Source organism: Rutilus rutilus, assembly GCF_951802725.1.
Source record: "Rutilus rutilus genome assembly, chromosome: 9".
Classification (NCBI taxonomy): domain Eukaryota; kingdom Metazoa; phylum Chordata; class Actinopteri; order Cypriniformes; family Leuciscidae; genus Rutilus; species Rutilus rutilus.
Genome location: NC_140223.1, coordinates 17,078,053 through 17,101,930, shown reverse-complemented (window position 1 = coordinate 17,101,930; position 23,878 = coordinate 17,078,053). Strand labels below are relative to the sequence as shown.

The 23,878-nt window shown below is 40.0% G+C and overlaps 2 protein-coding genes across 3 annotated transcripts; one reads left to right on the top strand and one right to left on the bottom strand.

Annotated features, from left to right (window-relative positions):
- Nucleotides 1-1,700: 1,700 nt before the first annotated feature.
- On the top strand, nt 1,701-16,471 carry auts2b (activator of transcription and developmental regulator AUTS2 b). 2 transcript variants are annotated; one of them, XM_084418795.1, is made up of 14 exons: nt 1,701-2,117; nt 2,518-2,558; nt 10,940-11,245; nt 11,332-11,525; nt 11,645-11,689; nt 12,367-12,462; nt 12,877-12,948; nt 13,106-13,135; nt 13,235-13,306; nt 13,410-13,545; nt 14,049-14,129; nt 14,218-14,301; nt 14,404-14,614; nt 15,221-16,471. In XM_084418795.1, the coding sequence occupies exons 3-14, from the start codon at nt 11,149-11,151 to the stop codon at nt 16,329-16,331; spliced, it is 2,229 nt and encodes a 742-aa protein (XP_084274921.1). In that variant the 5' UTR covers nt 1,701-2,117; nt 2,518-2,558; nt 10,940-11,148; the 3' UTR covers nt 16,332-16,471. The 2 variants fall into 2 exon arrangements, with proteins under 2 accessions (XP_084274921.1, XP_084274920.1); XM_084418794.1 differs by having other exon boundaries at nt 1,704-2,117; nt 11,332-11,546.
- On the bottom strand, nt 16,424-23,097 carry LOC311296832 (histone H4 transcription factor). Its single transcript, XM_084418796.1, has 10 exons — nt 22,762-23,097; nt 22,341-22,497; nt 21,975-22,201; nt 21,783-21,894; nt 21,545-21,697; nt 21,337-21,411; nt 19,342-19,462; nt 19,109-19,247; nt 18,274-18,401; nt 16,424-17,403 (listed from the first exon to the last, which is right to left on the bottom strand). The coding sequence occupies exons 2-10, from the start codon at nt 22,489-22,491 to the stop codon at nt 16,995-16,997; spliced, it is 1,515 nt and encodes a 504-aa protein (XP_084274922.1). The 5' UTR covers nt 22,492-22,497; nt 22,762-23,097; the 3' UTR covers nt 16,424-16,994.
- Between the last annotated feature and the right edge of the window lie 781 nt (nt 23,098-23,878).

Genomic DNA, 23,878 nt, shown 5'->3' with positions numbered 1-23,878 from the left:
AGCACTAGAATTGAAAATATATTGTACAGTAGTTAAAATTAGTGTCTGTATAAACTGCAGTCTTTTTTGGACATCTGCATTTAACTTGCATGTGATACAAAAAAAAAATTATATTATAAATGAATCTGTTTATGTGTTAAAATAAATAATGCTTATAAAATTGTTAGGGAGGTAGATGTTGCAGTTTGGGTTTGTTTTGGCTTCAACCTCAAATATTCTTCATAAGTATGAATAAGAATTAGCATTAGTGGTAGATAAATACTGTATGATTTAAAAACTCATTTTTAGTAATTATAGAGCAGTAAATGTATGTGACTTCTCAAAAGATCGCATACAAAGGTGCCATATAGCTTTGCTTTCATGCAAACACTGAACACTGTCCTGGTTCTTAATGTCAAATGCATGTTGCATGTCTGATTTAAACAAAATGCACAAGGACTGATATTATTGCTGATATTAGACATCAAATCCCCACAGTCAGGATAATAAAATACAGCAATAACATCAGGCTCAGCTAGACCCAGTTGAAAGTACATTGGCTGTTATTTGGAGCTTATAAATTATGAAAAGAAAACCCCCTAATCTTCTTCTGTTTGATGATATTTGGTGACCTGCATACGATTTAGAGTCTCTCTTGTAGGTCTGTATTCATTTTTCAACTTAACACATCTGCCTCCAGTCCCACAGATCGAACACCCTCCGAGGGGAGAAGGAAGGTGTCGCGGCCACTCGCATATTCATCTGCCAATCGGCTTCCCGGTGCGTGCAGTCAGAAGAAGGAAGCTGAAACTGTTTTTCTCAGCGGCGCTGGCACGCTGAAGATCCACGTCCCGCTGAGGAGTCGCAAATCACAGCTACGTCCCAGCAGGAGGACCAACTTCAGCTTGAACAAGGCCTTGTTTTGTTCAGGGCCTGTGAAATGCAATTAGAAACTCCCTCAGGGCCGTCAGGGGCAGCAACTGAATGAGACCTCCCCGCGGTCTTGGCAGGCCATGGACTTTGAAGTCTTGTGCTATCTCCCCCAGAGAGCCCATCCCCGGTTCAGAGAGGACACCGCATTAGCAACGGAAGAGTGCAGGGAGCTTTCATCTGCCTCCTCCCATGGGGGTGTTGACGGTTCTAATAAATTATGTGATATATCTGTTGTGATAATACCCCGTCTTGTGATTTATCATCTCGCCATGCCCTTTTCCCGCTGACATTTACAGCCCTCTGTCTGATGAGGAGCTCTGCGATTGGTTGATCTCTAAGAATTCCACAACACCGTGTGCATGACATTCACTTTTATTTGACGCGTTTATAATAAGCTGTGACGGGTACAAATGCAACCACTGCATTTAATCATATTATCCTTCTCTCACCCTACAAAGAAGCGTGGTGGCATACCAGCACAGCAGCTTTAATTGGAGTCGACGACGTCACCCAATGAGAGCGAAGTCTCATTTCGGTGCGAGGTGGAACCGTCTCATCAGCATTCTTGACCCGTCGCCTGTCCCCTCTGGTTATTCTGGGCCTGTAATTAAGAGGATGGCCATAATCACTAGACTGTCTATAGGTACGTGTTGAACAGAGAGGAGGAGAGTGTTGTAATTGTTCTTCCGCTGGGGTGCCGCTGTCAGGGCTGAGGAGGGAGGTGTGGGAGGCGGTGGGAGTGTCCGCGGAGGGAGGGATCACAGGAATGCACGGTTCGCTACTGAGGGGGCATTCTTGAGCCGGACACGCTCTGGAAAGGATCTCCTGGATGATCACAAACCTGTTTCGGGTGGATTTGCGTTTAATCTGTTGGTGGTGAAGGAACTCAAAGCCTAATGTTTACTCTGTTTGGAGGATTTTACTGGATACAGATTCAGTCTCTGGAAAGGATTGGTTCAGGATTCAACATCATACGTGCTCTGATAATCAAAGTGTAGAAACGAACACTTTGTCAGAGCTCCTAGATTTTGGAAGGACCTATCTTTTTCATTTATACATGCAACAAAGCAACTTTTTAACACACTAACTGTATTCTGAAAAGCATTGGATAGTTGAAAAACATTTTTGGCAGTATTTTGGATTACACTGAGAAGAACCAGAGAGATTATCGTCCTCCTTGTCTTATCTTTTCATTGCCATTTGGGGTAAGTGCCTCTGGAAAATCTAATAAAATGTTAAGGTCTTGAGATTTGATGGATTTGGGTTGGTTGTGCTTCTTGCTGTGCGTTTAGATATTACAGCAAAGACGAGAACTGCCTAGAGAGAAATGGATAGCTCAGTACAACAATTCTTAAATAAGAATCAAACTTGATTAAAATAATCATTTCTTTTGATTTCATTGCATCTATGTCTTTGTTTCCTGTTGTGAAGCATGGAAAAATTATTATGTGTAGTGACAGTGTGTTCCCTTTGAAGGCATTTGGTCTTTTAAACAGTGAAGGAGCTTGTCATGTTTTGCAGTGGTGAAACAGTGTCCTCTTGTGGTTAAAATGTGTGTGTTGGCTTATGGATCATTTTTACTGAAACTTATTAATAATATTGCAGGTTGCTCTGACAAACAGAGACATTCCCTCCTCCAAATGAAGGTATGTAAATCTCTTCAAATTCCATTGGTCACATTTTATAACGTGCACATTATTTATTTATGTTGTGTTTATTTGCCTCCCTGGGTGAGAATTCATTAGCAACCATTATATCTAACTCCTCTTGATAGCTTTGATAGATAGACTCAATTATCTAATGATAGTGTCATCACATCAGTTCCTACTCCAATGAGACAAAATCCTCTGGGAACCTCTAGTGGGCATTTGTATAATTACGTTGACTTCTTAGTAATAATAGAAATGTGTTTAGCTCTTATTTATTGGCAATAAATCAGCTGACTTATGTAGATGAACTCCTGGTGCATTCATTTAGATCACATGCTGTGATACATGGTGTTATAAATACAAACCTCTGCACAAAAAGATCTTTCTAGATACTAAACGTATATATTCTCATTTTATTGCTTTGGACATTTGACGGGTGCAGTTCATGGCTTTTTCCCCAGGCTAAGAAAGATTTGAAGGTTCAGAACATCATGACTTTTCCGTTCTGTAATATGATGAATTGCGCAACAAAAGATATAAAAGACATGTTATACTTGCATTGGGCAGATGGCATGATGACAAATCCCCTGGATTGAGTACAAGGATGTAAAACACAATACCCTTAGAGCCAATTAGCCTCTCGATAACTTCTTAGGAGGTGGGTACGTTCAGGCCAAGTACGTGCTGGTAATCTTCCACTTAATTGGATTGAGGATTGGACACTCCACAGCCAAACCGCCCAAAAACACTTTAGCCTTGCTGATTTATTTAACAAGACACTCAGTCCTTGCATTTATTTTTATTGGCACACTTACACATTTCAGTCATGAAGCATTCATGAAAACCACAATTGCTTCTCTCTATATCACTCATCACCATTTACTTCATGAAGTTTTTGCTACTTAAGCGTGCTGAAATCAAATCAGAGGCACTTAAGAACTTAACCAGATTACTTTCATAGGGTCACCAGCAATAGATAATGGAATTTACGTCTTTAAGTAAGATTGGGTGCTCTGGAGGCTCCTGTCTAGCACTTTGTCAGCAGGGGCCAAGGTCTGGCCACCAGCACTGGGCTGGGGTCTCACCGGAATGATGGGTCACGGCCTTGGGTCAGACTGCTGGTATGTACAGGAGGCAGCGCTCTATGTGTGCAAACTGTTTTTTTGTGTTTTGTGAAAGATATTTTTAGACTTGTAATTTGCTGCAATTAGCACCATGATTGGCCTGCAAATGTAACAGAAAGGATGTGAGCACATAGTGTTTTGAGAAGCCTATTAAACCTTAAGCCATCTTAATGCAATTGAGTTAAAGGACGCTTGTCTCAATCATAGGAGGATTAGACAGCTTTCAGGATCTGTTTTTCTTTTTTTCTCAGTGTTCTGCCAGATGCTTCTCGGAATTCAGTTTTTAATTAGACATCACTTCATTGAATGGCACATATCATATTTCTAATCAGCTTCCTTTGTATTTGTGTATTATTTAGATGCAACAGCACAGTTCTGATGACAATTATAGACAAACTATTAACACAAAGTCTGGTGAAATATAGGTGATTCTTTAGTTAGGGTCAGTTTTTCGTGGAATAATGGAAACATCACCTGAAGTTTGGTATAATGTATGACGGTATGAATTTTTTATATTGTACATGAGAAAGTTTGAGGTAATAAAGCATAACGGTAATGACATTTTTGGGGGGGGGTTTTGCATTGCATCTGTGGAAATGCTAAAACAACATTAGTTAAGTAACAGTTGATAAACTTAAAACAATAAAAAAGTAAATAAAATAAAATGCTTTTTAATTAAATTTCTCAAATATTAATCGATTTGAAATTGTTCCTTAATGTAAATCTTGAAATTAATGACATTTCTGATCTTCAAACTGCACGGGGTGCAAATATCTGTCATATTTAACTTTTCAACGCTTAAAAACGCTTAAAAAAAAACACTTTTATTCGGCAAGGACACATTAAATGCTGCTCTTTTGAACATTCTATTCAAAGAACCTTTTCACAAACATAATTCGGCAGCACAACTGTTTTCAACATTGATTTTTAAGAAGAAATGTTTCTTAAAGCAGCAAATCGGCATATTAGTATGATTTCTGAAAGATCATGTGACACTGAAGACTGGTGTAATGATGCTGAAAATTCAGCTTTGCCACCACAGGAAAAATTGCATTTTTAAAACGTATTAAATATAACATTGTAATATTATTTTACAATATTACTGGTTTTACTGTATTTTTGATCCAAAAAATGCATCCACGCGGAGCATAAGAGACTTTCAAAAACATTGCATAATCTTACCACGCCACGCCAAGCTTATATTCTAAATATACTATATTTTTAAAAACTTTTTCCACATTCTCCAGTATAAGCACTGTACTATGTTTGACTCTGTTGTTATGGTTGTTTGTTGTTAATGCTAATATGAGAAGGCTTGCTGAGGAGCTGTGTAATCTGTCCGCCCGACACTCGGCTGTCAAAAGTTGACAGCTTCCCTCAACACTCACAGCCGTAACATGTTTCTGCCAGGAATAACTCAAATGCTATTCACAGAGCTGTCTTTGCTTCAGTTTTGGCCGAGGTGCGGTGACTGGCCTGGATAGAGTTTTTTAAGTTCCTGCAATGCTTGTTAAGGATGTGTTAAGATTATATGCTATACAGGGCCCAGAATGCATTTCACAGGCATGATCACTGTAGCCACCTTCAAAGTAGGAGCGAAACTATTCAAGGCCATAGTATAATCTGTTCATCCCCTGTCCGTTGCAGACATAGATATACATGTTAGTACAACGGAGTCTGTGAGATAGGCAGTCAGAACAGAGTTGGCATTGTTCGCTGGGTAACCCGAGCCGGGCCTGGCCCGAGCGTCGGGGATAGTGTATAGCTGAAATCGCCGCTGCTGAGACATCAGCCAGACAGCTGACTGTTTGGAGCTTTCAACACAACTCAAATAAACACTTTGACTATCCAACTTTAGCGCTCGCTTTGCCCCCAGCTCTCACACACGTTACAGCCGTGACTGACCACTGTGATAAGACTCACAACGGGCCCTTTATCATCAGTGAAGCCGCTTTAAGAGTCTGTTTTAAAGCTGAGGATCTGAGTCTCTAGCGTCCTCCACGCCGCTGATTGTTTCACTGGCGCTCCAGGGGCTCGGTTTCTCGGAAGCGGGAGGTACAACACATCCCACAGGCTTCAGGAGACATTGTGTGCACGGCCGGCCTACATCCCCATCACTAATCCCCGACTGAACGAAACCTGAGCGCTGAATAATGAAACCGCTCTATGCCGGGCATTGCTGCCTATTGTACTGACTGTGGGAGAATGCAGTCGTTTTGCTCACAGCAATTTATACGTCCTTAGCTTGTGTCCTGAACTGGCCTTTCACATCATCCTTTGTGAAGGGATTACTTGATGATAACAAGCCATGACTTGCTCAAATACGGCTTGATTCTTATGCTGTATATGACTGATGAGGTTTAAGAGGAGGAATTGCACTTTTTGAAATAAGTTATTTGGGTTTAAAGCTTTAAAACTTTAAAACTGAGAGAAATGCAGTATAAATCAGTCTGTTCCATCTAAGTATAAACATTGTCTCTGAATTAAACTATAAATGCAAAAGAAACATTTTCTGACAAAGTAAATGTCTCTCTATATTAAAATGATAGACTTCCACTTTATCAAAAAATACATAATTGTCTTTTAATTGTAAAATAATAACATTTTTAATGTAGCTAGCACAACTCAGACAAATGTGAAGATTTGTATGACATTTTTTTTTAACACAAAATGGTCTTTTGATTGTAATCTAGTATCTTACCAAATTGGAGAGCAGTTTGAGTTTGAGATCTCTTCTGAAACTCATGAGACACATGTGATCCTTTCTTAGGAGAAAATAGTGAATTGAGAGATTAAAAAGGACCGAAAACACATAGAATTGTGTTTAAGAAACTATAAATAGGCATTATGGTGAGCTGCAGTCAAGTAGTGTTCATTTCGTATACCTTCTTTGGTAAATACAAATATTGTAACAAAAAACTGTGTGTAGAATCCCACTTTCATAGCCACGATCTGCACATATTACAGTTTTGATCCATATAAATCACAGTAAGCGTAAAAATCCTATGCATACCACCCAGTTGGCTTACTGCTTTGATGTGTTAACTGGAAAAAAGAGAGAGAGAGAGTGAGAGAGAGAGCAGCGCCATAAAGGAAGTGTTCGCTTAGTCTGTGTGATACCCAACACCACAGACTGTGATCCTGCAGACAGACTGGCAAGTTGAGAATACAGAGAGATACTGTTCCCCTGTGTCTTATTCAAGAGCTGTTGAACGCCTGCTGAACGCTGCACCAGAGAGAGCTCTCTAAACCTGCCAGATTACAGCCTGGACTGCCTGGAACGCCAATTTTCTAGTAAATCCATGCACGACTCAGACTTAGGGTGCAGAAACATTGAGGTAGGAGCTTTTTTTTAGCTGTTTTCAGTTGACGACTAATCCTGAACATATCAGAAGTGAGTATTTGTGTTAGCTCATTTCCACACAGGTGAAATCCAACCGTGTAGCGTTCTTCTCTGAGATAGCCGTTGCTCGCACAAATGTGGCTAAGTGTCTGAGAGAGGTGCAGCCGAACAGATGCACCTTAGCTAAGTGGGCTTCATTCACAGTGAGCTAAAAAACCATGTGGGAACCTGTCAGCACCCAAGAGCAACTGTTTCTCAGTTTGAGTCATTTGCCAACTGTGCCCTAGCAATAACACACGTGGCCCTCGATGCCACCGGATGATTAATGAGACGTCTCCGCCATCTGCAAGCGCAAAACCGCAGAGGACCGGCTACAGTAAACAGGTTTATGATTTGAAGATTAAGTGTAGTTTTTAGGAGGGCTTACCTGCGCTCCGCCTGAGCTGCGCTCGTCTACTTTTGTATGCACACAAAGCTCCCTCCAATTGCTTCTTCACGAGATTAAGAGCTTTCCCCTGGCACCCTGTCAAGGACAAAATTTAAAGAACACGAGTGTTTAACCTCCAGCTAATCTTGTCTTTGTGAGAATGAAGGGATTAGACCATTCGTTTCTGCATGCCTGGAAGGGTTAGGCCAGTAATGGGCTTGATGAATGACAAAAATGGCTTGGGGAAGGGAGCTGCCAACTGACACAGGAAGACAAATTCGCTGGTGGCCTGACAGCTCCAAAAAGAGGCTTAGCTTAATTCCTGACCTGCATCAAAATAGAGCATTACCGTGCCATGACACTAATTGAAAACAAGCAGTTTAATCGAAACGAGTCTTATACACACAAGCCAAATATTTTCGTTTATTTTTACCGCTCGTCATTGCTTCGTTTGATGGAAGGGTACATCATCACACACTGTTCTTTCATTTAACTGGATGCAAATTAGATTAAAACACCAGCCCCATTATGATCCAAGGGTCTATTAAGGACTCTCTGTGCTTGCTTATTATTTAGCTTTACTTGATTAGTCTGTAGCCAGTCCAGCTATTGAGCTGTGCCATGTGGCTTGTACCACTCATTACGGACTAGATGGAGACTGTCTGTTCTCCTCTCTGGAGACTTATTGTCTCCTCCAGCATTTCTCCCGTTCATCTCATTAAGGACTAACATGCTGGTCTGGCACTTTACGCTCTTAAAAATAAAGGTTCCTTATTGGCATTGATGGTTCCATCCATGGAACCTTTCCATTGTACAAAAGGTTATTTATAGTTAAAAACGGTTCTTTAGATTATTAAGAGTTATTTTTAAAAGGGATAGTTCACCAAAAAATTATAATTCTGTTATTAATTACTCACCCTCATGCTGTTCCAAACCCGTAAGACTTTCGTTCATCTTCGGAACACAAATGAAGATATTTTTGCTGAAATCTGAGAGTTTTCTGTCCCTCCATTGACAGCTACGCAACTACCACTTTGATTACCACTCAAAAAGTTTACAAAAAGATTGTAAAACTAATCCATATGAATTGTAGCCTGGTAATACCAGACTCTGCTACTTCGCTTTGCTTCGTAGAGAGAGTCTGGAGTTCCGTAATAGAAAAACGTTTTCTTTACCGCCTGGGGGCGCTAGTCTGAAGCTTAAAATCATTGGTTACCCGTAAGCCAATCACATAACGTTTGGTTATGGCGTGTGTTATGCGCATGCTCAGCCACATCTAACTTCCACTGTAAACTCAAAGCGAAATACCGGAGTGAACATGGCTGTGAACGACTTTTGCAGATTATGTGAAGTAAATCTACGCATCCACGGTACAATCAGCGTCTACGTCACGGCTCTCAGCCCGCCCTCTGTTCGTTGATTGGCCGGCTGTTTTCAGGCCGGAGGAAAACGGAAAGCTATGACGCGGTCTCAGACTGAGTACAGAAGCGAAATGAAATTGAGTGGAAGTACGAAGTCTGACGTAGTCAGGCTATATGAATTGAGCGGTTTAGTCAAAATATTCTGAAGAGTCACGATCACTTTATACTGTATGATGAACAAACCTCATTGGTTCTTGAGGAAGCTCAAACGTGCTGCGTAACACGAGAATGAACCTCATTGGTTCTCGCAAGTCAAGCAAACATGCTTGAGCTTCTGTTTACCACAACTGATGTGTGAATTGATGAATGTTTATACGTGAATATAAGCATAAATTCAGTCTGTTCATCATTTAACGTGATCATGTCTCTTCAGAATATCTGGACTAAACCGCTCAATTCATATGGATTAGTTTTACAATCTCTTTATGAACTTTTTGAAGCGTCAAAGTGGTAGTTGTGTAGCTGTCAATGGAGGAACAGAAAGCTCTCAGATTTAATCAAAAAAGATCTTCATTCGGGTTTGGAACGATATGAGGGTGAGTAATTAATGACAGAATTTTCATTTTTGGATGAACTGTCCCTTTAAGAACTTTTAACTTATTGCATGACTGCGAAAACTCCCTTCTTTATTTTGAAGAGCATATGAAATATTGCATTCTGGAAGCACCTTTAAACACCTTATATTTTCAGATGTCAAACAGTTTACATTTAGTTTGTTTCTCCACACACATTTACTGTTCCCAACGTTTGAATGACCCCTGCCGCTGTGTCACCCTATTCAATGCAAACAGCTCATCACAAGGGATTTGGAGCTCAGCTCAGGCGAATAAGTTGCTCCTTGTGTTTCCCTCCTCTGTGTACCCCTGGTGTTCGCGAAAGGAGGTCTACCCCTTGGAGAAGCTAACAATCCATTATGGGGTTCTCAAAAGACCTTTCACTATAGATACAGCAGCACTGGAGAAAAGGCCCAAATTGACAGCTCGACACAAAAGAGATTTACTGCTTTGCTTTATGTGCATGAGTGCTGTTCAAAAGGAGGTAATTGCAGGTTGTATAGATGGGCGAATCCCTAAGGGATTTCACCCCTTCATCACATTTGCATTCACTATTAGCGACCCCCACCCCCGGGAGGGACCAGTAAATGTCACTGTGAAACCAAAGTCACCAGTGCTATAACAGCATGTGAAAAGACTAATGCTGTAAAGATAGAGATATCCTTCTCTCCTTATTTATTTATTTTACAAGCTCTGCTTACCTCATTGTACACTGTTATCTTTGCATTGACACAATTACTGCACTGTGCCATCGTTTATACACTCCTGTTCAAAAGTTTGGGGGCAGTAAGTTTCATTCCCAAGGCTGCATTGATTTGATCAAAAATATAGTAAAAACAGTAATATTGTGAAATAATATTACAATTAAAAATAATTGTTTTGAATATATTTTTTAATGTAATTTATTCCTGAGCGAAGCTGAATTTTCAGCATCATTATCCCAGTCTTCAGTGTCACATGATCCTTCATATATCATTCTAATATGATGATTTGGTGCTCAAAAACATTTATTTTTAATATTAATAAGTAATAGGGCACAAGAGTCAGGTTCTGAAATTAAAATCACATTAATTTTCTCCATAGTAATTTTTTTATAACAATAACTTTAAAGACAGACCTACCATCGCCAATGTTGTATATAGTATGTGCTTTAGTTTAACCCATCAGTTAATTTTTTTAAACATAACAAAAGATAGTCAAACTAACAATATTTGAAATTTTAATGTTCAAATGCGAATTATAAAACAGGTAAAAACTTGTTATGACTTACACTGAAGGAGGTACACAAGTCATGTTTTGGGACCAGAATATCACAGTGTGTTTGTGGTGGGCCCTTTTAACTTGGTTCAGAAAACGATAGTGTTTTTCTGGGAAAAAGCGATGTAAAAATCTAGTTTCACTCGTGTTTCTTTATTATTTCTTGATGTTCTTGATGGATTCTCTTATTATTTTGCTCTTCTTGGCTGGCCCGGTGTCCAATGTGTTCACTCGATATTTTATGACCCGCAGGTCTTGCTGATGTTGCTAATACCACAAATGCGTGATCAGAAAACAGCAGGCAGGATGCCACAAGGAGATATTTAAGTACCCCTAGAAAGACTGAAGGAAAACAACTTTCACCTTCCAAAGCAGTTTATACAAACTCTTGTGCACTTTGGGTGCATCAGCACAAGTTGAAGAGGAGCGTTGTAATCATCCCGTTTTCCAAACACCTCAACATGTTTGCCCCAACGACAGCCCTGCCTCCTCCTCCTCCCCTCTTAACAGGAAGCCCCCTGCCAGTGCCCAGTGCACCATCCGCAGGTCCCTACACAGGTACAGCTGCACCAGACAGACCGCACCATCAAAATGTGACTGAAATCTTTCTTGCATATTCACTGTTTCTCTTGCGCACCTTCTAGATCACGACCTACTGCGGCAGGAGTTAAACTCTCGGTTCCTGGCCTCCCAGACTGTCGATCGAGGAGGAGCGCTAGCCTCCCAGGCCTACCTGCGCACGGAGTTCCACCAGCACCAGCACACACACCAACACACACATCAGCACACCTTCACTCCATTCCCCAACTCCATCATGCCCAGCCCATCAGCACCACTGGTGCGTACCCCTGCCAGACAAGTGAGGAGAAATACTGATACATCAGTAATCAAACACCAATTGCAATGTATAAAATTACTAAGTGAAGGTAAATATCTTTTTTCCCTCTTTTCTTGCAGTTTGACAAATACCCCGCTAAAGTGGACACCTTTCATAGACACAATGTAAGTTAGACGAGATATAAATTCTGAGCACTTAACTCTTTTCCTGCCATTGACAGAATTTTCCGGCTTACCGTGTGTTCACTGTTATACGGTAGCGCCCCTATTACGCATCTTCTGAAAGAGTACAGAATCTCCAGATTAAAATACAGGCAAAAAAGGAGCAAAAACAAGCGATAAAAACATTACTTATGCACATTATTGTTCTTATGCATGTTCAGATATTCATACAACAAAGTATTCTGGCGTACATTACATTTTTGTTAATTTTTGTATCAAAAACACTGATGGTGGCTGGCAAGAGTAAATGGCCTGTGATTTGAGTGGCATGGTCCTTTTAGTGATTCATTCTAGAAGTTTACACAGTTTAGCATTACTAATGTGCCACATATAAATATTTATTATCAGCCGCAACTTGAACTCCCTTCAGCTCCAACATTATTACATTTTGATTAAAGATAAAAAAATAAAATAAAAATCTTAACATACCAGTAAATTATATAATTAATTATAATTTTAATAATAATTTCAGGAATGTGCATAGCTTAAATAGGGTTTTAAATGGGACATTTTGATTTCACTTTAAAAGCCATAAAAAGAAATGCTTTTATGTCCTGAATCAGCATGAACAGACTTTTGATTCCTGACATTAATGACATTTTTCTGTGGTTTCCCTACAGTTGGTCCCGTCGTATCCGTCAGTAATGACTGGAATACCTCCTATGGTTCCACCTGCTGGACCATTCAGCTCTCTCCAGGGAGCTTTTCAGCCCAAGGTTTGCCTGCCACTCTGTCTCTCAGCTGTCTGTTTTGTTTGAAACACAGCATTCTTAAAAGGCCTTGACACTGAAAGAAGCTTGTGAATAACTTGATATTTCTTAAGTTGAGATGACCTCCCACAAAGGAAGAAATAAAAAAAAGAGAGAAGAAAAGTCTCATGGTTTTCTATGGCTTTCAGATGAGATTCTGCAAACTGTTTATTTTCAGCCCCACATCTGCAAAGCCTGGTTTCAAAGGCCAGAAATAAAAATATATGAAAAAATTCCAGTCTAGCCACACTTAGATACTTAAATTACTTTCATAAGAGAGAAAGTGTGCTGAGGAAAAACAGTGAATCCTATGGATTCATCATCATGTTTATAATTTAATTAAAAATGGACACAGTACTCACAAAGTTTTTGTATCTGCAGGCTTCCAACCCTCTAGATGTGGTCTCAAGACCAGGATCAGTGCCACACCAACTTTTACAAAGGGACTCCAGAGTAGGTTTCAATTTATCATCCTTTGCATGGCTTCTCTAATGGACCAAAAATCTGAGCCAGATATGTTCAGGTGTCTCATTAAATATTTACTGCTGTTCTGTCTATCAGTAATGAAATATAAGAATAATAATGTATTGTATTATTACATATTTTCCAGCTCCTAGACCCCATGTGTCCTAAACCAAAGGTAAGGTTTGCATGTGATTGTTCAGCTCTTTGTATTAACCTTGTAAACCAAGAACAAAACGCTTTACCCATTATTCACATTGTTTTTTTTTTACTTCAGAAATCTGGGAAGTGGTGTGCAATGCATGTCCACATTGCATGGCAGGTTTACCATCATCAACAGAAAATTAAGGCAAGTTCAGATCAAATAATTGTTCATTTTCAAGATATGCAATATATCTAGTTTTAAACTCGTATTTAATCTATAACCATTTTTCCATTCCTGTGTGTTACAGAAGCAGATGCAGATTGAGCCACATAAATTAGACTTTGGGTTTAAGCCTGATTTTTTTAATCGATCGTCTAGCTCGAGCTTCATGGGATTGCAGCCACGTGATTTACCCCGCCCCTCCACCATCCTCTCTAATGCAGGTAGGAACATATCCACACAAGTGACTGTAATTTTGCCAAGTAGGATGTTCTTGGATCACCATCTTGTTGATTCTGGAACAACATCCCTATCAACTAATTAGATTATAGGCACTAGGTACAATATTACAATCCATTTACTTCCCACTGATTTTAGGGGTTAAGGTTAGGGCAGGGTGTCCAATCCTACTCCTGGAAGGCCACTGTCCTCCAGAGATCAGATCTAACCCTATTAAACACACCTGAACCAGCTAAAGTCTTCATGATTACTAAAAGCATTACTTCCAGATATTTTGGAAGTAAAAAGATAATCCAGAAACATGTCTTAGCAAAACCACTGGAACCGTATTAGATCAAATGGACAAAGCTACAACATCAATGAATGCCTGTGATCTCAGTGAGCAGTGTTCTGTAATAGAAAACATTAATGTTATAAGAGTTATAAGACAATGTCTGACAGAAACAGAACTGTGCTCATCCAGTATCATCTACATCTGTCTTGTTAGGTCCCAAACAACCTTCCGTTTCACCCTATGGATCCTTACCACACACCCCAAACAATCTCCACAGTCTAGTCCCCCATCATGGTGAGATTAAATTTACTTCCTAGAGAATTGAATTCATAATAGATCAACATTACTGCTCAAAATCTAAACCCACGTATCTCTTGTGTAGAGTCTCTTAATAAGCCACTCACCTTTGGAGGCCTAAATACATTGAGTTCATCTGCCTTTGGAGGGCTTGGAAACCCATCAATAAGTAAGGACATTCATTTATTCTTACAATAAAGGATCTGCAACTGCTGCAGGTGAAAAATCTGTCTTTCCCTGATTGACAATAATTACTCTCTGACATTCATAGCACCAAATGCAACGCATGGTACTAAAGATGGTAAAATGGTGCCAACTTCAAGTGGACCACTGGAGCCCTGGAACAGACTGCACCAGACACCTTCATCCTTCCCTACGCCCCCTCTATGTCAAAGGCCATCTGAACCTGAAAGAGCTCCCTCCGTACCAGACAGAACAGCGATTAAAAAAGACTCCATAATCAACAAAGATGATCAGGAAAGGTACGTACCAGCTAATTTGTCAGTATGCCAAGAGCAAGAAGGTACCTGCAGAACACTATCTCCTAGCATTCCAATTGACCTCAATGATAGATGCTGTTATCGCAAACATCCTCAAAAGTTGGTAAACAGGTTGCGGCCATATTTGCTTCATGGGCACTTGGATCTGGAAAGATTTCAGAAATTGGGTACATCTGAGGAGTTCTGCACTAGCCAAGCAGTCACTGGGAATGCCAACGAATTGTTTGATCTCCTTAATGTTTTTCAACCCCCAGACAGCAACATCGTGTTGGCCCAGATCCGGGCCACATCTGGTACCAGATGTGGGCCAACACTATGTTGGCGTCTGGGCCATTTAACGGTGTAGCAGACACTAACTGCCTAAACCAGGGGTGTCCAATCCTGCACCTGAAGGGCCACTGTCCAGTTTCAAGACCAGTAAAACAGACTTGAACTGTATTGTCAAGGTCTTTATGATTACAAGAAATTTCCAGACAGGCATGTTGGAACTAAACTCTGCAGGACATTGGCCCTCCAGGAGCAGGATTGGAAACCCCTGGTTCAACAGTTCTTGCTCAAAACTCAAATCTTTTATTTCAATCATTGCAGGGAGCCAAAAGAGAAATCAAATGGAAGGCATTTGTCCCCCATCAGAAACAGCGCACTTGACAACAAACCATCAACAGAGTCCTTCATAGGTTCCTCTCCAGATGATTCCAAAGAAGAGGAGCGAGTGAGAGAGAAAACACAAGCCCAGGAGCTCCCGCAACAGACCCGAGAAACTGAGGAGCAGAAACACAAAGAGATCCAAAGTGACAAAAGAGAAGAGGATGTCAAGAGTGAGCAGCAGCCCGCTGAGGACAAGCCAGCCGTAAAGGAGAGTTCATCACCCAAACAACAGAGAGAGGATCTCAAGCGGTCAAATAGTGATAGCCAACCCTGGGAGCCAGCTGAGAAGAAAATTAGAGTCGAGTATGAACCCCCCTATTCCAAGAACAGCAAGGTGAGGGTCAAGGAGGAGAAGAGAGACGACCAGGACCACGGGGCTACAACTCACCAGAAGGTCTTGGAAAAACCATGGCAGGGTCCCAGAGCCCTTGCTTTAAACCTTTCACCTCTTTCTACTCATCATTTGCCAATAGGAATCCCAGCTGGCCACCCTGGTCTCGAAAGGGCTAGGCTGATCTCACCTTTTCTTGGAATGAGTCCATTACCTGGAGCCGAAAGGCTTCCTTACTCGCCTCAACATTGGGAGTCTATGCGTAATGTTTATCGGGGCTTAGACCTTCCTCGTAGAGACTCTTTGGGCAAGGACCTCTTAATGAGAAATGACCACCTGCAACGCACCATGATGGGGCACCCTGCTTACCCACGAGATCCGTTTCTGCAGTCCATGGCCATGGAGCAAAGGAGTCAGCTGGAGGAGCGTCATCGCCTGACCCTCCAGAGAGAGGAGAGCGAGCGGGGTCGCCTACTGGCCATGCACCATGCTGCACTGGACCCTCACTTACCGCATCCAGGATTCCTCACGGCAGCTTACCCCAACACAGGGCTCCCACATTACAACTCGCTCAGTAGGACTCTACCTGCTGCCTATGTACACACCCAACCACACCCACTTTTCCCAATGCTGCTGGCAAGATCAGGGTCTCCTAGACGGATGACCCCTCTTATGGATAGACCTGTTTTGCATCCACACAGAGACACTGATACTCGGTAAGCTGGACTGCATCAGGAACTGACAGACTCGTGTATATCAAGCACTTCATGTGAAACAAAGTGTAGTCATGAAATGTACAGTGGTGGAAAGTTATGAAATGATTTTTTTGTCAAAGAAAATATTAAAATGATTTTTCTGAGAAAAGTGGTTTTACTTGTTCTTCTTTTAGAACGTTGCTTTTAAAAAATACACAACTATTTACAACTATAGCCAGGCAACAATGGAACAATAATACAGCACAATATGCAAAATATTCGACAAGTATCAAGACAAATAAAGTAGATGTTAGCTATTTATCCTCAAAAACTCACTCTATTGTTCCTGGAAATTTATTTAAAAAAATAAAATAAAAGCAAACATCTTTTAAAACAGATAAAAAAAGAGGATCAATTTTATGTAAAACTTTTTTTTGTAAAAAAAGAAAGAAAAACAGCACGTTTCCAGACCAGAATTTTCTTATTTACAAATAGAATTAGACACCTGAGGTAATTTAAAAAACCTTAAATAAAACACCAGCAAAATTTTAAACATCAGATAATGCTGAACATCATCCTCTGACCTGTACATATTAGTTTATGAAAACATTGATCTAATGGAGGTCAAACAGATTGTGTATTCTTACACAGGTTATCTCTGATGAAACTGCATTTGATAAGTATGAAACTACACCACATCCATTCCTAGACCTCTAGCCACTGCAGCCAGAGCTCTAACAGCCCCTGACGGCTCACCAGGCAGGGACACTTCCTCTGGCTCCCCAATCACCTCAGTCACAGTGTTCAACACACAATACACAGATGTTTCATCGCCTTTCAATGCACTGCTGTCAGCCCCCTCCAAGAGCTCTGAGGTGGAAGATGATGAGGAAGGAGAAGAGGGCGACGAAGAGTTTTGGGGAGTGCTGTTGCCGCTGTCGGGATGCATCATGGGCTCCTTGGAATGGCCGGTTGAACCGGAGACCTTGCGAGGGGTGCGCTTTTCAGCCATGTTCTTGATCAACTCTTCCGTAACCTCTACAGTCTCATAGCGCACCATATTTAGCCGCAGATACCCATCCTCATCCTTCTTGTACCTGTTCAAGAGGCAATTGTAAGTAGTGATGGTGAAATGAAGCTTTGCGAAGCACCGAGGCTTTCCCATCAACTGTATCGTAAAATGGCTCACAACTCAAAGCTTTTAAACACGGTGCACACTAACGTCATCTCGTGGTCAAAAGGTGGAAAAGCTGCCTTTTCGTCCCAGACGACCCAGCCATTTTTCAATTGTTTCATATAATAAATCAGTTTGTGCTACAAATATCATATAAGGAAATGAAAGTGTTAAGTCTATATAAATAATAGTCTTTCACGTGTCATTGTACTAACACAATGTATGAACAAATGAGAATAAAACTTATGAAAAAATAAAAAAATGTGGTAAATTAATATATTGTAATAGTTGTCCTGTAGCAGATTTAATGAATCTGCTATGATCAACACATACAGCCTTATTCATATAAGCTTTTGCCTTAGTCCGACCTAAACCTTTGAGTTCATAGGCAAGGCTCATGTAGGCATACATGATCAAAATAAATTAATATGATTGCGGAATTGTCAGTTGAAGTGCTTGTGAACTAGGGATTAATACAAATTGAACATGCACAACACTACGCATGTAAATATTTATTCTTAATAAAGAAGCAAATGACTTGCGAAACATGCGCGAGGGGTTCGTGCTATTTTTGAAACCGAATACGAAGCAGTCACGTGGTTGAGTGTAAAAACGAAGCTTCAGATGTCACAGATCACGTGGTTATGGCAATATAAATCAAGCTCCGGTACAGTGCTTTAATGTGAGATGTTTTTTTATACAAGCTTCGAAGCCTCGTTGCCAAACGTCACATCACTAATTGTAAGCTTAGAAACTAATTACACAAAGATATTATGTAGTGCTTTTAACATACCTAAAACGTGAGTGTCCAGATGGCCATTTGAGCTGATGCTTCTTTCGAAGGTGGAGGGTGAGAGTGTAACACCAAGAGAAGGTCTTGTCGCAAAGGTGACACTTGTACCTCGGGACCATGTTGTCCTGCTGAAGACGGTTATCACACATGTTACTTAAATGTCATCACTAAATAAACTTTGATTTTTAAGTTACACTTTGATTAATAGAATGTACTGGGGAAAATATAAGTTGATCTTTATTGACAACATTTGCATATGTAAATGGTGAGTTACACTAATTTAACGCATTAACAACAATAAAAAAATTCAATAAAAATAATAATAATAAAAAGACGTCAGTAAGAGATGCAAGACAAAAAAGCAGAAATACAAACCTTATGTTAAAGCACTTAAATTAATAAATGTTTATTATTTAAGCTGTAAAAGTGCAAAAACGTATATGCTATCGGCTCAGTTTCTAAGTCTTGTGGCTGTAATTTCATTCTATAAAAAACATGTCCGAAATATTTTCTGTAGTAACCAACATTTTGACTCAAATGCGGTCAACTAAGAGCATCTTTTTAAAAGGTTAGATCACCCAAAAATGAAAAATCTGTCATCATTTACTCACCCTCAAGTTGTTCTAAACCTGTATGAATTTCTTTCTTCTGCTGAACACAAAAAAATATATTTTGATGAATGTTGGTAACCAAACAGTTGATGGAGCCTACTGACTGGGGGAAAAAATACTATGGAAGTCAATGTTTCATACAGGTTTGGAACAACAATTTTTGGGTGAACTGTCCCTTTAAATATGAAGCATGGTTGATGTTATAGCACCCTCTGCTGGCTGACCTCATGCACTCGTTTATAATGCTGGTTCATGGTGTGGGCCATGCGTGAAGAGTATCCACAGCCCTCTACTGTGCAGTGGTACGCTGCCCCCTCATTGTGAGTTTCCATGTGTCTCCGCAGATCATGCTGGTTCTTGAAGCTAAAAGTAAAGAGGCAAACCATTAAATATTAGTAATATATTCCTCAGTCCTATTTCAGCGTATGTGGACAGTGTGCAAACTCCCGGCAGCCACCTGCTCTCGCAGAAGTCACATGGGAAGGGCCTCTCATCGCAGTGACGAAACTTGATATGGATCTTCAAGGTGGAGAGGGATGTGCATGTCATGTCACAGAGAGGACATTTTATATGATTCACTGAAGAAGAAAAAAAAAAAGAACAGTTGAACTAAAATGTTCTTATGTAGGTTTAAAAAATACAAAAATTCATTTGACACCGACACTCTGAATCAAGTTAGTATCAGAATTCGACACTGAACTCCAATCAACACTAAACTCAACTGAGCTAAATAATGACACTATTGTCTTTTGAGAGTTGCTATACAGCTAAAATTTTATTTGTTTCATCATTTAAGAACAATAATAATAAATGATTTTGCAACATTGATGCTGTTATTTTCACATTACTGTGAAGTTGCGTATTGTATAGTGGCATATAAATAAATGTGACAACATGTAAATCATCTACAAAGAGCAATATTCTATATTGTTTTCCAGAAGGTGTCATTCTTTTGTAAACCATCTTACATTTTTAGTGATGAACGATATTCTGGCCAATAATCATAAGCTGGAAATGATTTTCATGCTATGGATGATATAAAAATTCCATTCTATTTTGTCTAAATAAATAAAAATAGAACATTAAAACAAAAAAATCTATAATTTTACATGCTACAAGTGAATTCAGGCTTTACAACATAATGGACACTCGGGCAGTATAAGAATGGGATATTCATCCTGCAATTTAACAGTGTTATTTATTAAATTATTAGTGTTTTTAAAGATTAAGAGACTGTTATACGACAGCAACGGTAACCTAAATGTAAAAATAGTGCAAATGAGAATGCACAATTTCATATCGAATAAATTTTAATCCCTACTATCAGCAGTAATTGATAACGATATATTGTAGGGGTGGCACGGTTCACAAAACCCACGGTTCGGTTCGTATCACGGTTTTAGGCTCTGTACGGTTCTTGTTGTTATTTTTTTCTTTTAATCTTTAACACTCCAAAAATTTACTTCAGCATATGATATATAGCTTAATTATCTAATTATTAATTGATTTATTTAATAAATGGGGCGTGTTTGCAAAACGCAGCTTCTCGATTTCCCATTTCGAAGTAATATAGTGAGTGAGCGGTCACCGTGAGGAAACTTTCAGTGGCCCTGGAGGTCCATCCATCTGGAGAGCTACGTGGGCTGTGTCGGACAGTTCTTTGTCAGTTTCTCCTCGTGTCTCGTCATCATAGGCGTAATTTGCGGGTGGGACATGTACCCCAGGGTCGATATTGTCCCCGCCACTTCTGAAACATCTCGCGGCACGGATGTACCAATACAAATAAATAAAACATCTCCAGTTAACTAGCAAATTATTTGTTTCGTTCGCTTGTTAAATAAGAAGCAATCTAGCGCTGAAATTAGTTTTTTTAATCAAGTGATCAAAGTGCTCGTTCCCGGTATCAGTGGCGCTGATACAGTGTTCTCTTGTGGCTCGCGCACACGCCGCACAGTCTTCACTCGGACGCGTGCTTCAATCCGTTGAGGAGACTCTCTATTCGTTCCGGTGAAATCACAAAGAAAAATTCGCACAAATCTGTTCCTGCTTGATATACAACCACTGATAAACATAATCGGTTTTGATGAACCTATGACACGCTTGGCAAGAGTTCTGCCACTGGACCATTAAAGTAGGCTACATTTGTGAAACAGTCGACCTATGTATTTATTCACGTGAAAGAACAACATAGTGGAGTAGATCTCATTAAATGTCTAAGTAAACCCAGTGTACTATTTAAATCGATTGCTGGACATCATAATGTTATTCTACATACATCTGATTTATGATTTAGAATTGTATTAGCACGGGCACGAGGCTACATTGCGCATGCGTCGAAGTCGAACCGTGAGACGCACACACGCACCTAACCGAGACAAGCGAACCGAACGGTTCGGATGTTTTTCATGTACCGTGCCAACCCTTATATATTGTGCAAACTACATGAACTCACCATGCTGACGAACATGGTCTCTCAGCAGCCTCTCGTTGGCAAATGCTTTGTCACAATGTCCACATGTGAGAGAATCTGCAATAAAATGTATTTATGGAAAAACTTCAGCCAGCACAGCAGTATTATAAGAAAGGAGCTAAGACTTTTAATGGCGAATCTTAAATAACAGAGTTTTTGATTGAAGAGGAACGATGTGAAATAAACAGACCTTCCGGTTCTGCTTGCCTCTGAATATGGTCAAAGAACTTGGTATTACTGGAAAACATACAGCCGCAGGTGGGACAAGCGACCAGCCGCTCCTGCGTATGACTGCGCAGATGTTCCCGCAGACGGTACTTGATTTTAAAGAACGCATCACAGCCTACAGAAAGAGCAAACATGTTTCACACAGACAAATGGATAATAAACACTGGTGAAAATGTTCCTGGTTTGCAGAAAGCACTTACCTGACCAGCTGCAGAAGAGGGCCTGCTGTCGATCAGGAAGCGGCTGAAGCTCAGTGCAGTGTGCATGCATGTCAACATGACGGTAGAACCATTCCGGATTATTAAATGAACTCTGCCGACACAAAAATAATGACATAAGCTCATTATATGATGTCTATATTTAAGTAAAACAGAAGTGACACTAATACTAACATCACAGTGCTGCCACTGACAGACAAATCCCTCAGAGACATCCGGGACTAGGCTGCTGCTGTGGAGATCTTGAGTGCAACTAGCCAGTTCGGGGTGGGATTCAAGCAGCTGAGTCCCGATGCATTTCAGCTTGCTGTGGAAGATGTGGAAATGGGCATGAGCGATGAGCTCACTCTGGCTTCCCATCGCCAGGAACTCACAGCCCCTCCATAGGCACGGATAATCCTCTATAAACGAGACAATATCAAATCTTATTATGTGCTATAAACGCAATTTACATACAAATCATCAAATGTTGTCAAAGACACTTCATTGTAGACCTGCCTAATTTAATTGTCTATTTATGCATGTATAACAATCTCCTACCCAGTTCCTCCATGGCATCTCCTTCCCCAAGATGCTCCTTCAAATGTAGAGACATATGATCGCTCAACTCCTCCATGCTTTGACTCTTGAAAGTGCATGATGCCCACTCGCATGCCACCACGATTTTAGAGACATTTCTTCTTTTCGCCATTTTTACCTTGAAGATAGCATAAAACTACATTAATAAAAGACTTCTGAATGCTAAATACATTAAATTTGGGAATGACAACAACATTAACGTGCCTTTAAAACTGTTAAGACTTTTTTGAGCAAAGCTCATGACAAGTAAACAAACGTTCAACAACTCGTAATGTAAACAAGGTTGAGTGCTTGTGGTTTACTGCAGCATACACAATAATATACATCTTATTACAACACCATGACACTGTCAAAGAGGTTATGAATGAATAAATTCGCTTACTCTGTTGTTAATGAGTCACTGGCTGGTTTGAAGATCAGGTGCTAGTTCAGTTTCATTAACTGGTCGTGGCTCAGAAGCGCGCGCACACATCCAGGCATTAATGTAGAGGGAAATTTACGTAGTCTTAAAACATATTGAGCACATGGACTCTGTACTGTAAAAACATGTCATTGTCTAGGAAATTAAATTACATAAAACTTCATGTCCGACGAGCAGATGAGGGGACGGACAGGAACGCGGGTAAATTGTTTGTTTGAGAGGATGGCGAAGGTCATGACGTGTGTTTCCGTGTAAAAGGCAAAGTAAAAGTCCTCACGAATCTTTCTGTTGATCAGGGTTTGAGCTTTTGGCTGAAAAAAGTGCTTATAGTTTTACTGCTGGTGGAAGTGAAGTAATGATATACTCAAGTAATGATATACATGTCCATGGGATAGAAAAAAGAGGAAACGTTTATTAGACAATTCTTGATATTATTGGAAAAGTTTATAAATTACACTAATTAAATGTTTCTTATTGGTATTATGTTAATATGTCTGTAATCAATATTAATGCATGTATGTAATGCAATTTTAATGGTTTTATTTACGCTTCAAAATAGAAAAACAAGTGGGGGAAATGTGCAGTACTTAAAATAACCTTACTTATTACTTAAACGCAAGTGATTACGTTTATAAATATTCCCAAAAATCTGGACGTTACGAGAATTAATTGTATTCTGCATTCAAATGTGATCAAAAGTAGCTGGATTTAAGAATAAAAAAAAATATTGTATTGTTCTTTAACTTTAAAGATGGGGTGTTGTTCATGTTATACACAATGCACAATACACAATTCTGTGCTGGTGGACCCATTTCATTTATCCTTTTTCACATTTTTACTACAAGTAACATTGCCCCATTGTCTTCATTTTCACTTTACCACACCCAAACAATATTCGTGCAGAGACCTGCCCTATGCAGAGCCTGAGACTTGAATAATTTATTGAATTTTGTGAGGACGACTGAGTCCAGCGCATCTGCAATGTTCCTTTTCTGACACGGAAGGCCAACAGCACCACCATCCTAAACTGTGTGTTTCAAGTGTCCAGCTGCTTCAGGTGTGAGCAATAGCATCACAT

Coding starts and splice junctions, on each gene's coding strand:
- auts2b (XM_084418794.1), top strand. CDS start 11,149: ATGTTTGCCCCAACGACAGCCCTGCCTCCTCCTCCTCCCCTCTTAACA. Junction 11,246..11,331: donor ATCCGCAGGTCCCTACACAG/GTACAGCTGCAC, acceptor CGCACCTTCTAG/ATCACGACCTACTGCGGCAG. Junction 13,546..14,048: donor CACCATCCTCTCTAATGCAG/GTAGGAACATAT, acceptor CTGTCTTGTTAG/GTCCCAAACAACCTTCCGTT.
- LOC311296832 (XM_084418796.1), bottom strand. CDS start 22,491: ATGGCGAAAAGAAGAAATGTCTCTAAAATCGTGGTGGCATGCGAGTGG. Junction 21,412..21,544: donor GAGGCAAGCAGAACCGGAAG/GTCTGTTTATTT, acceptor ATTTTATTGCAG/ATTCTCTCACATGTGGACAT. Junction 19,463..21,336: donor AGACCATGTTCGTCAGCATG/GTGAGTTCATGT, acceptor TTTCTTCTTCAG/TGAATCATATAAAATGTCCT.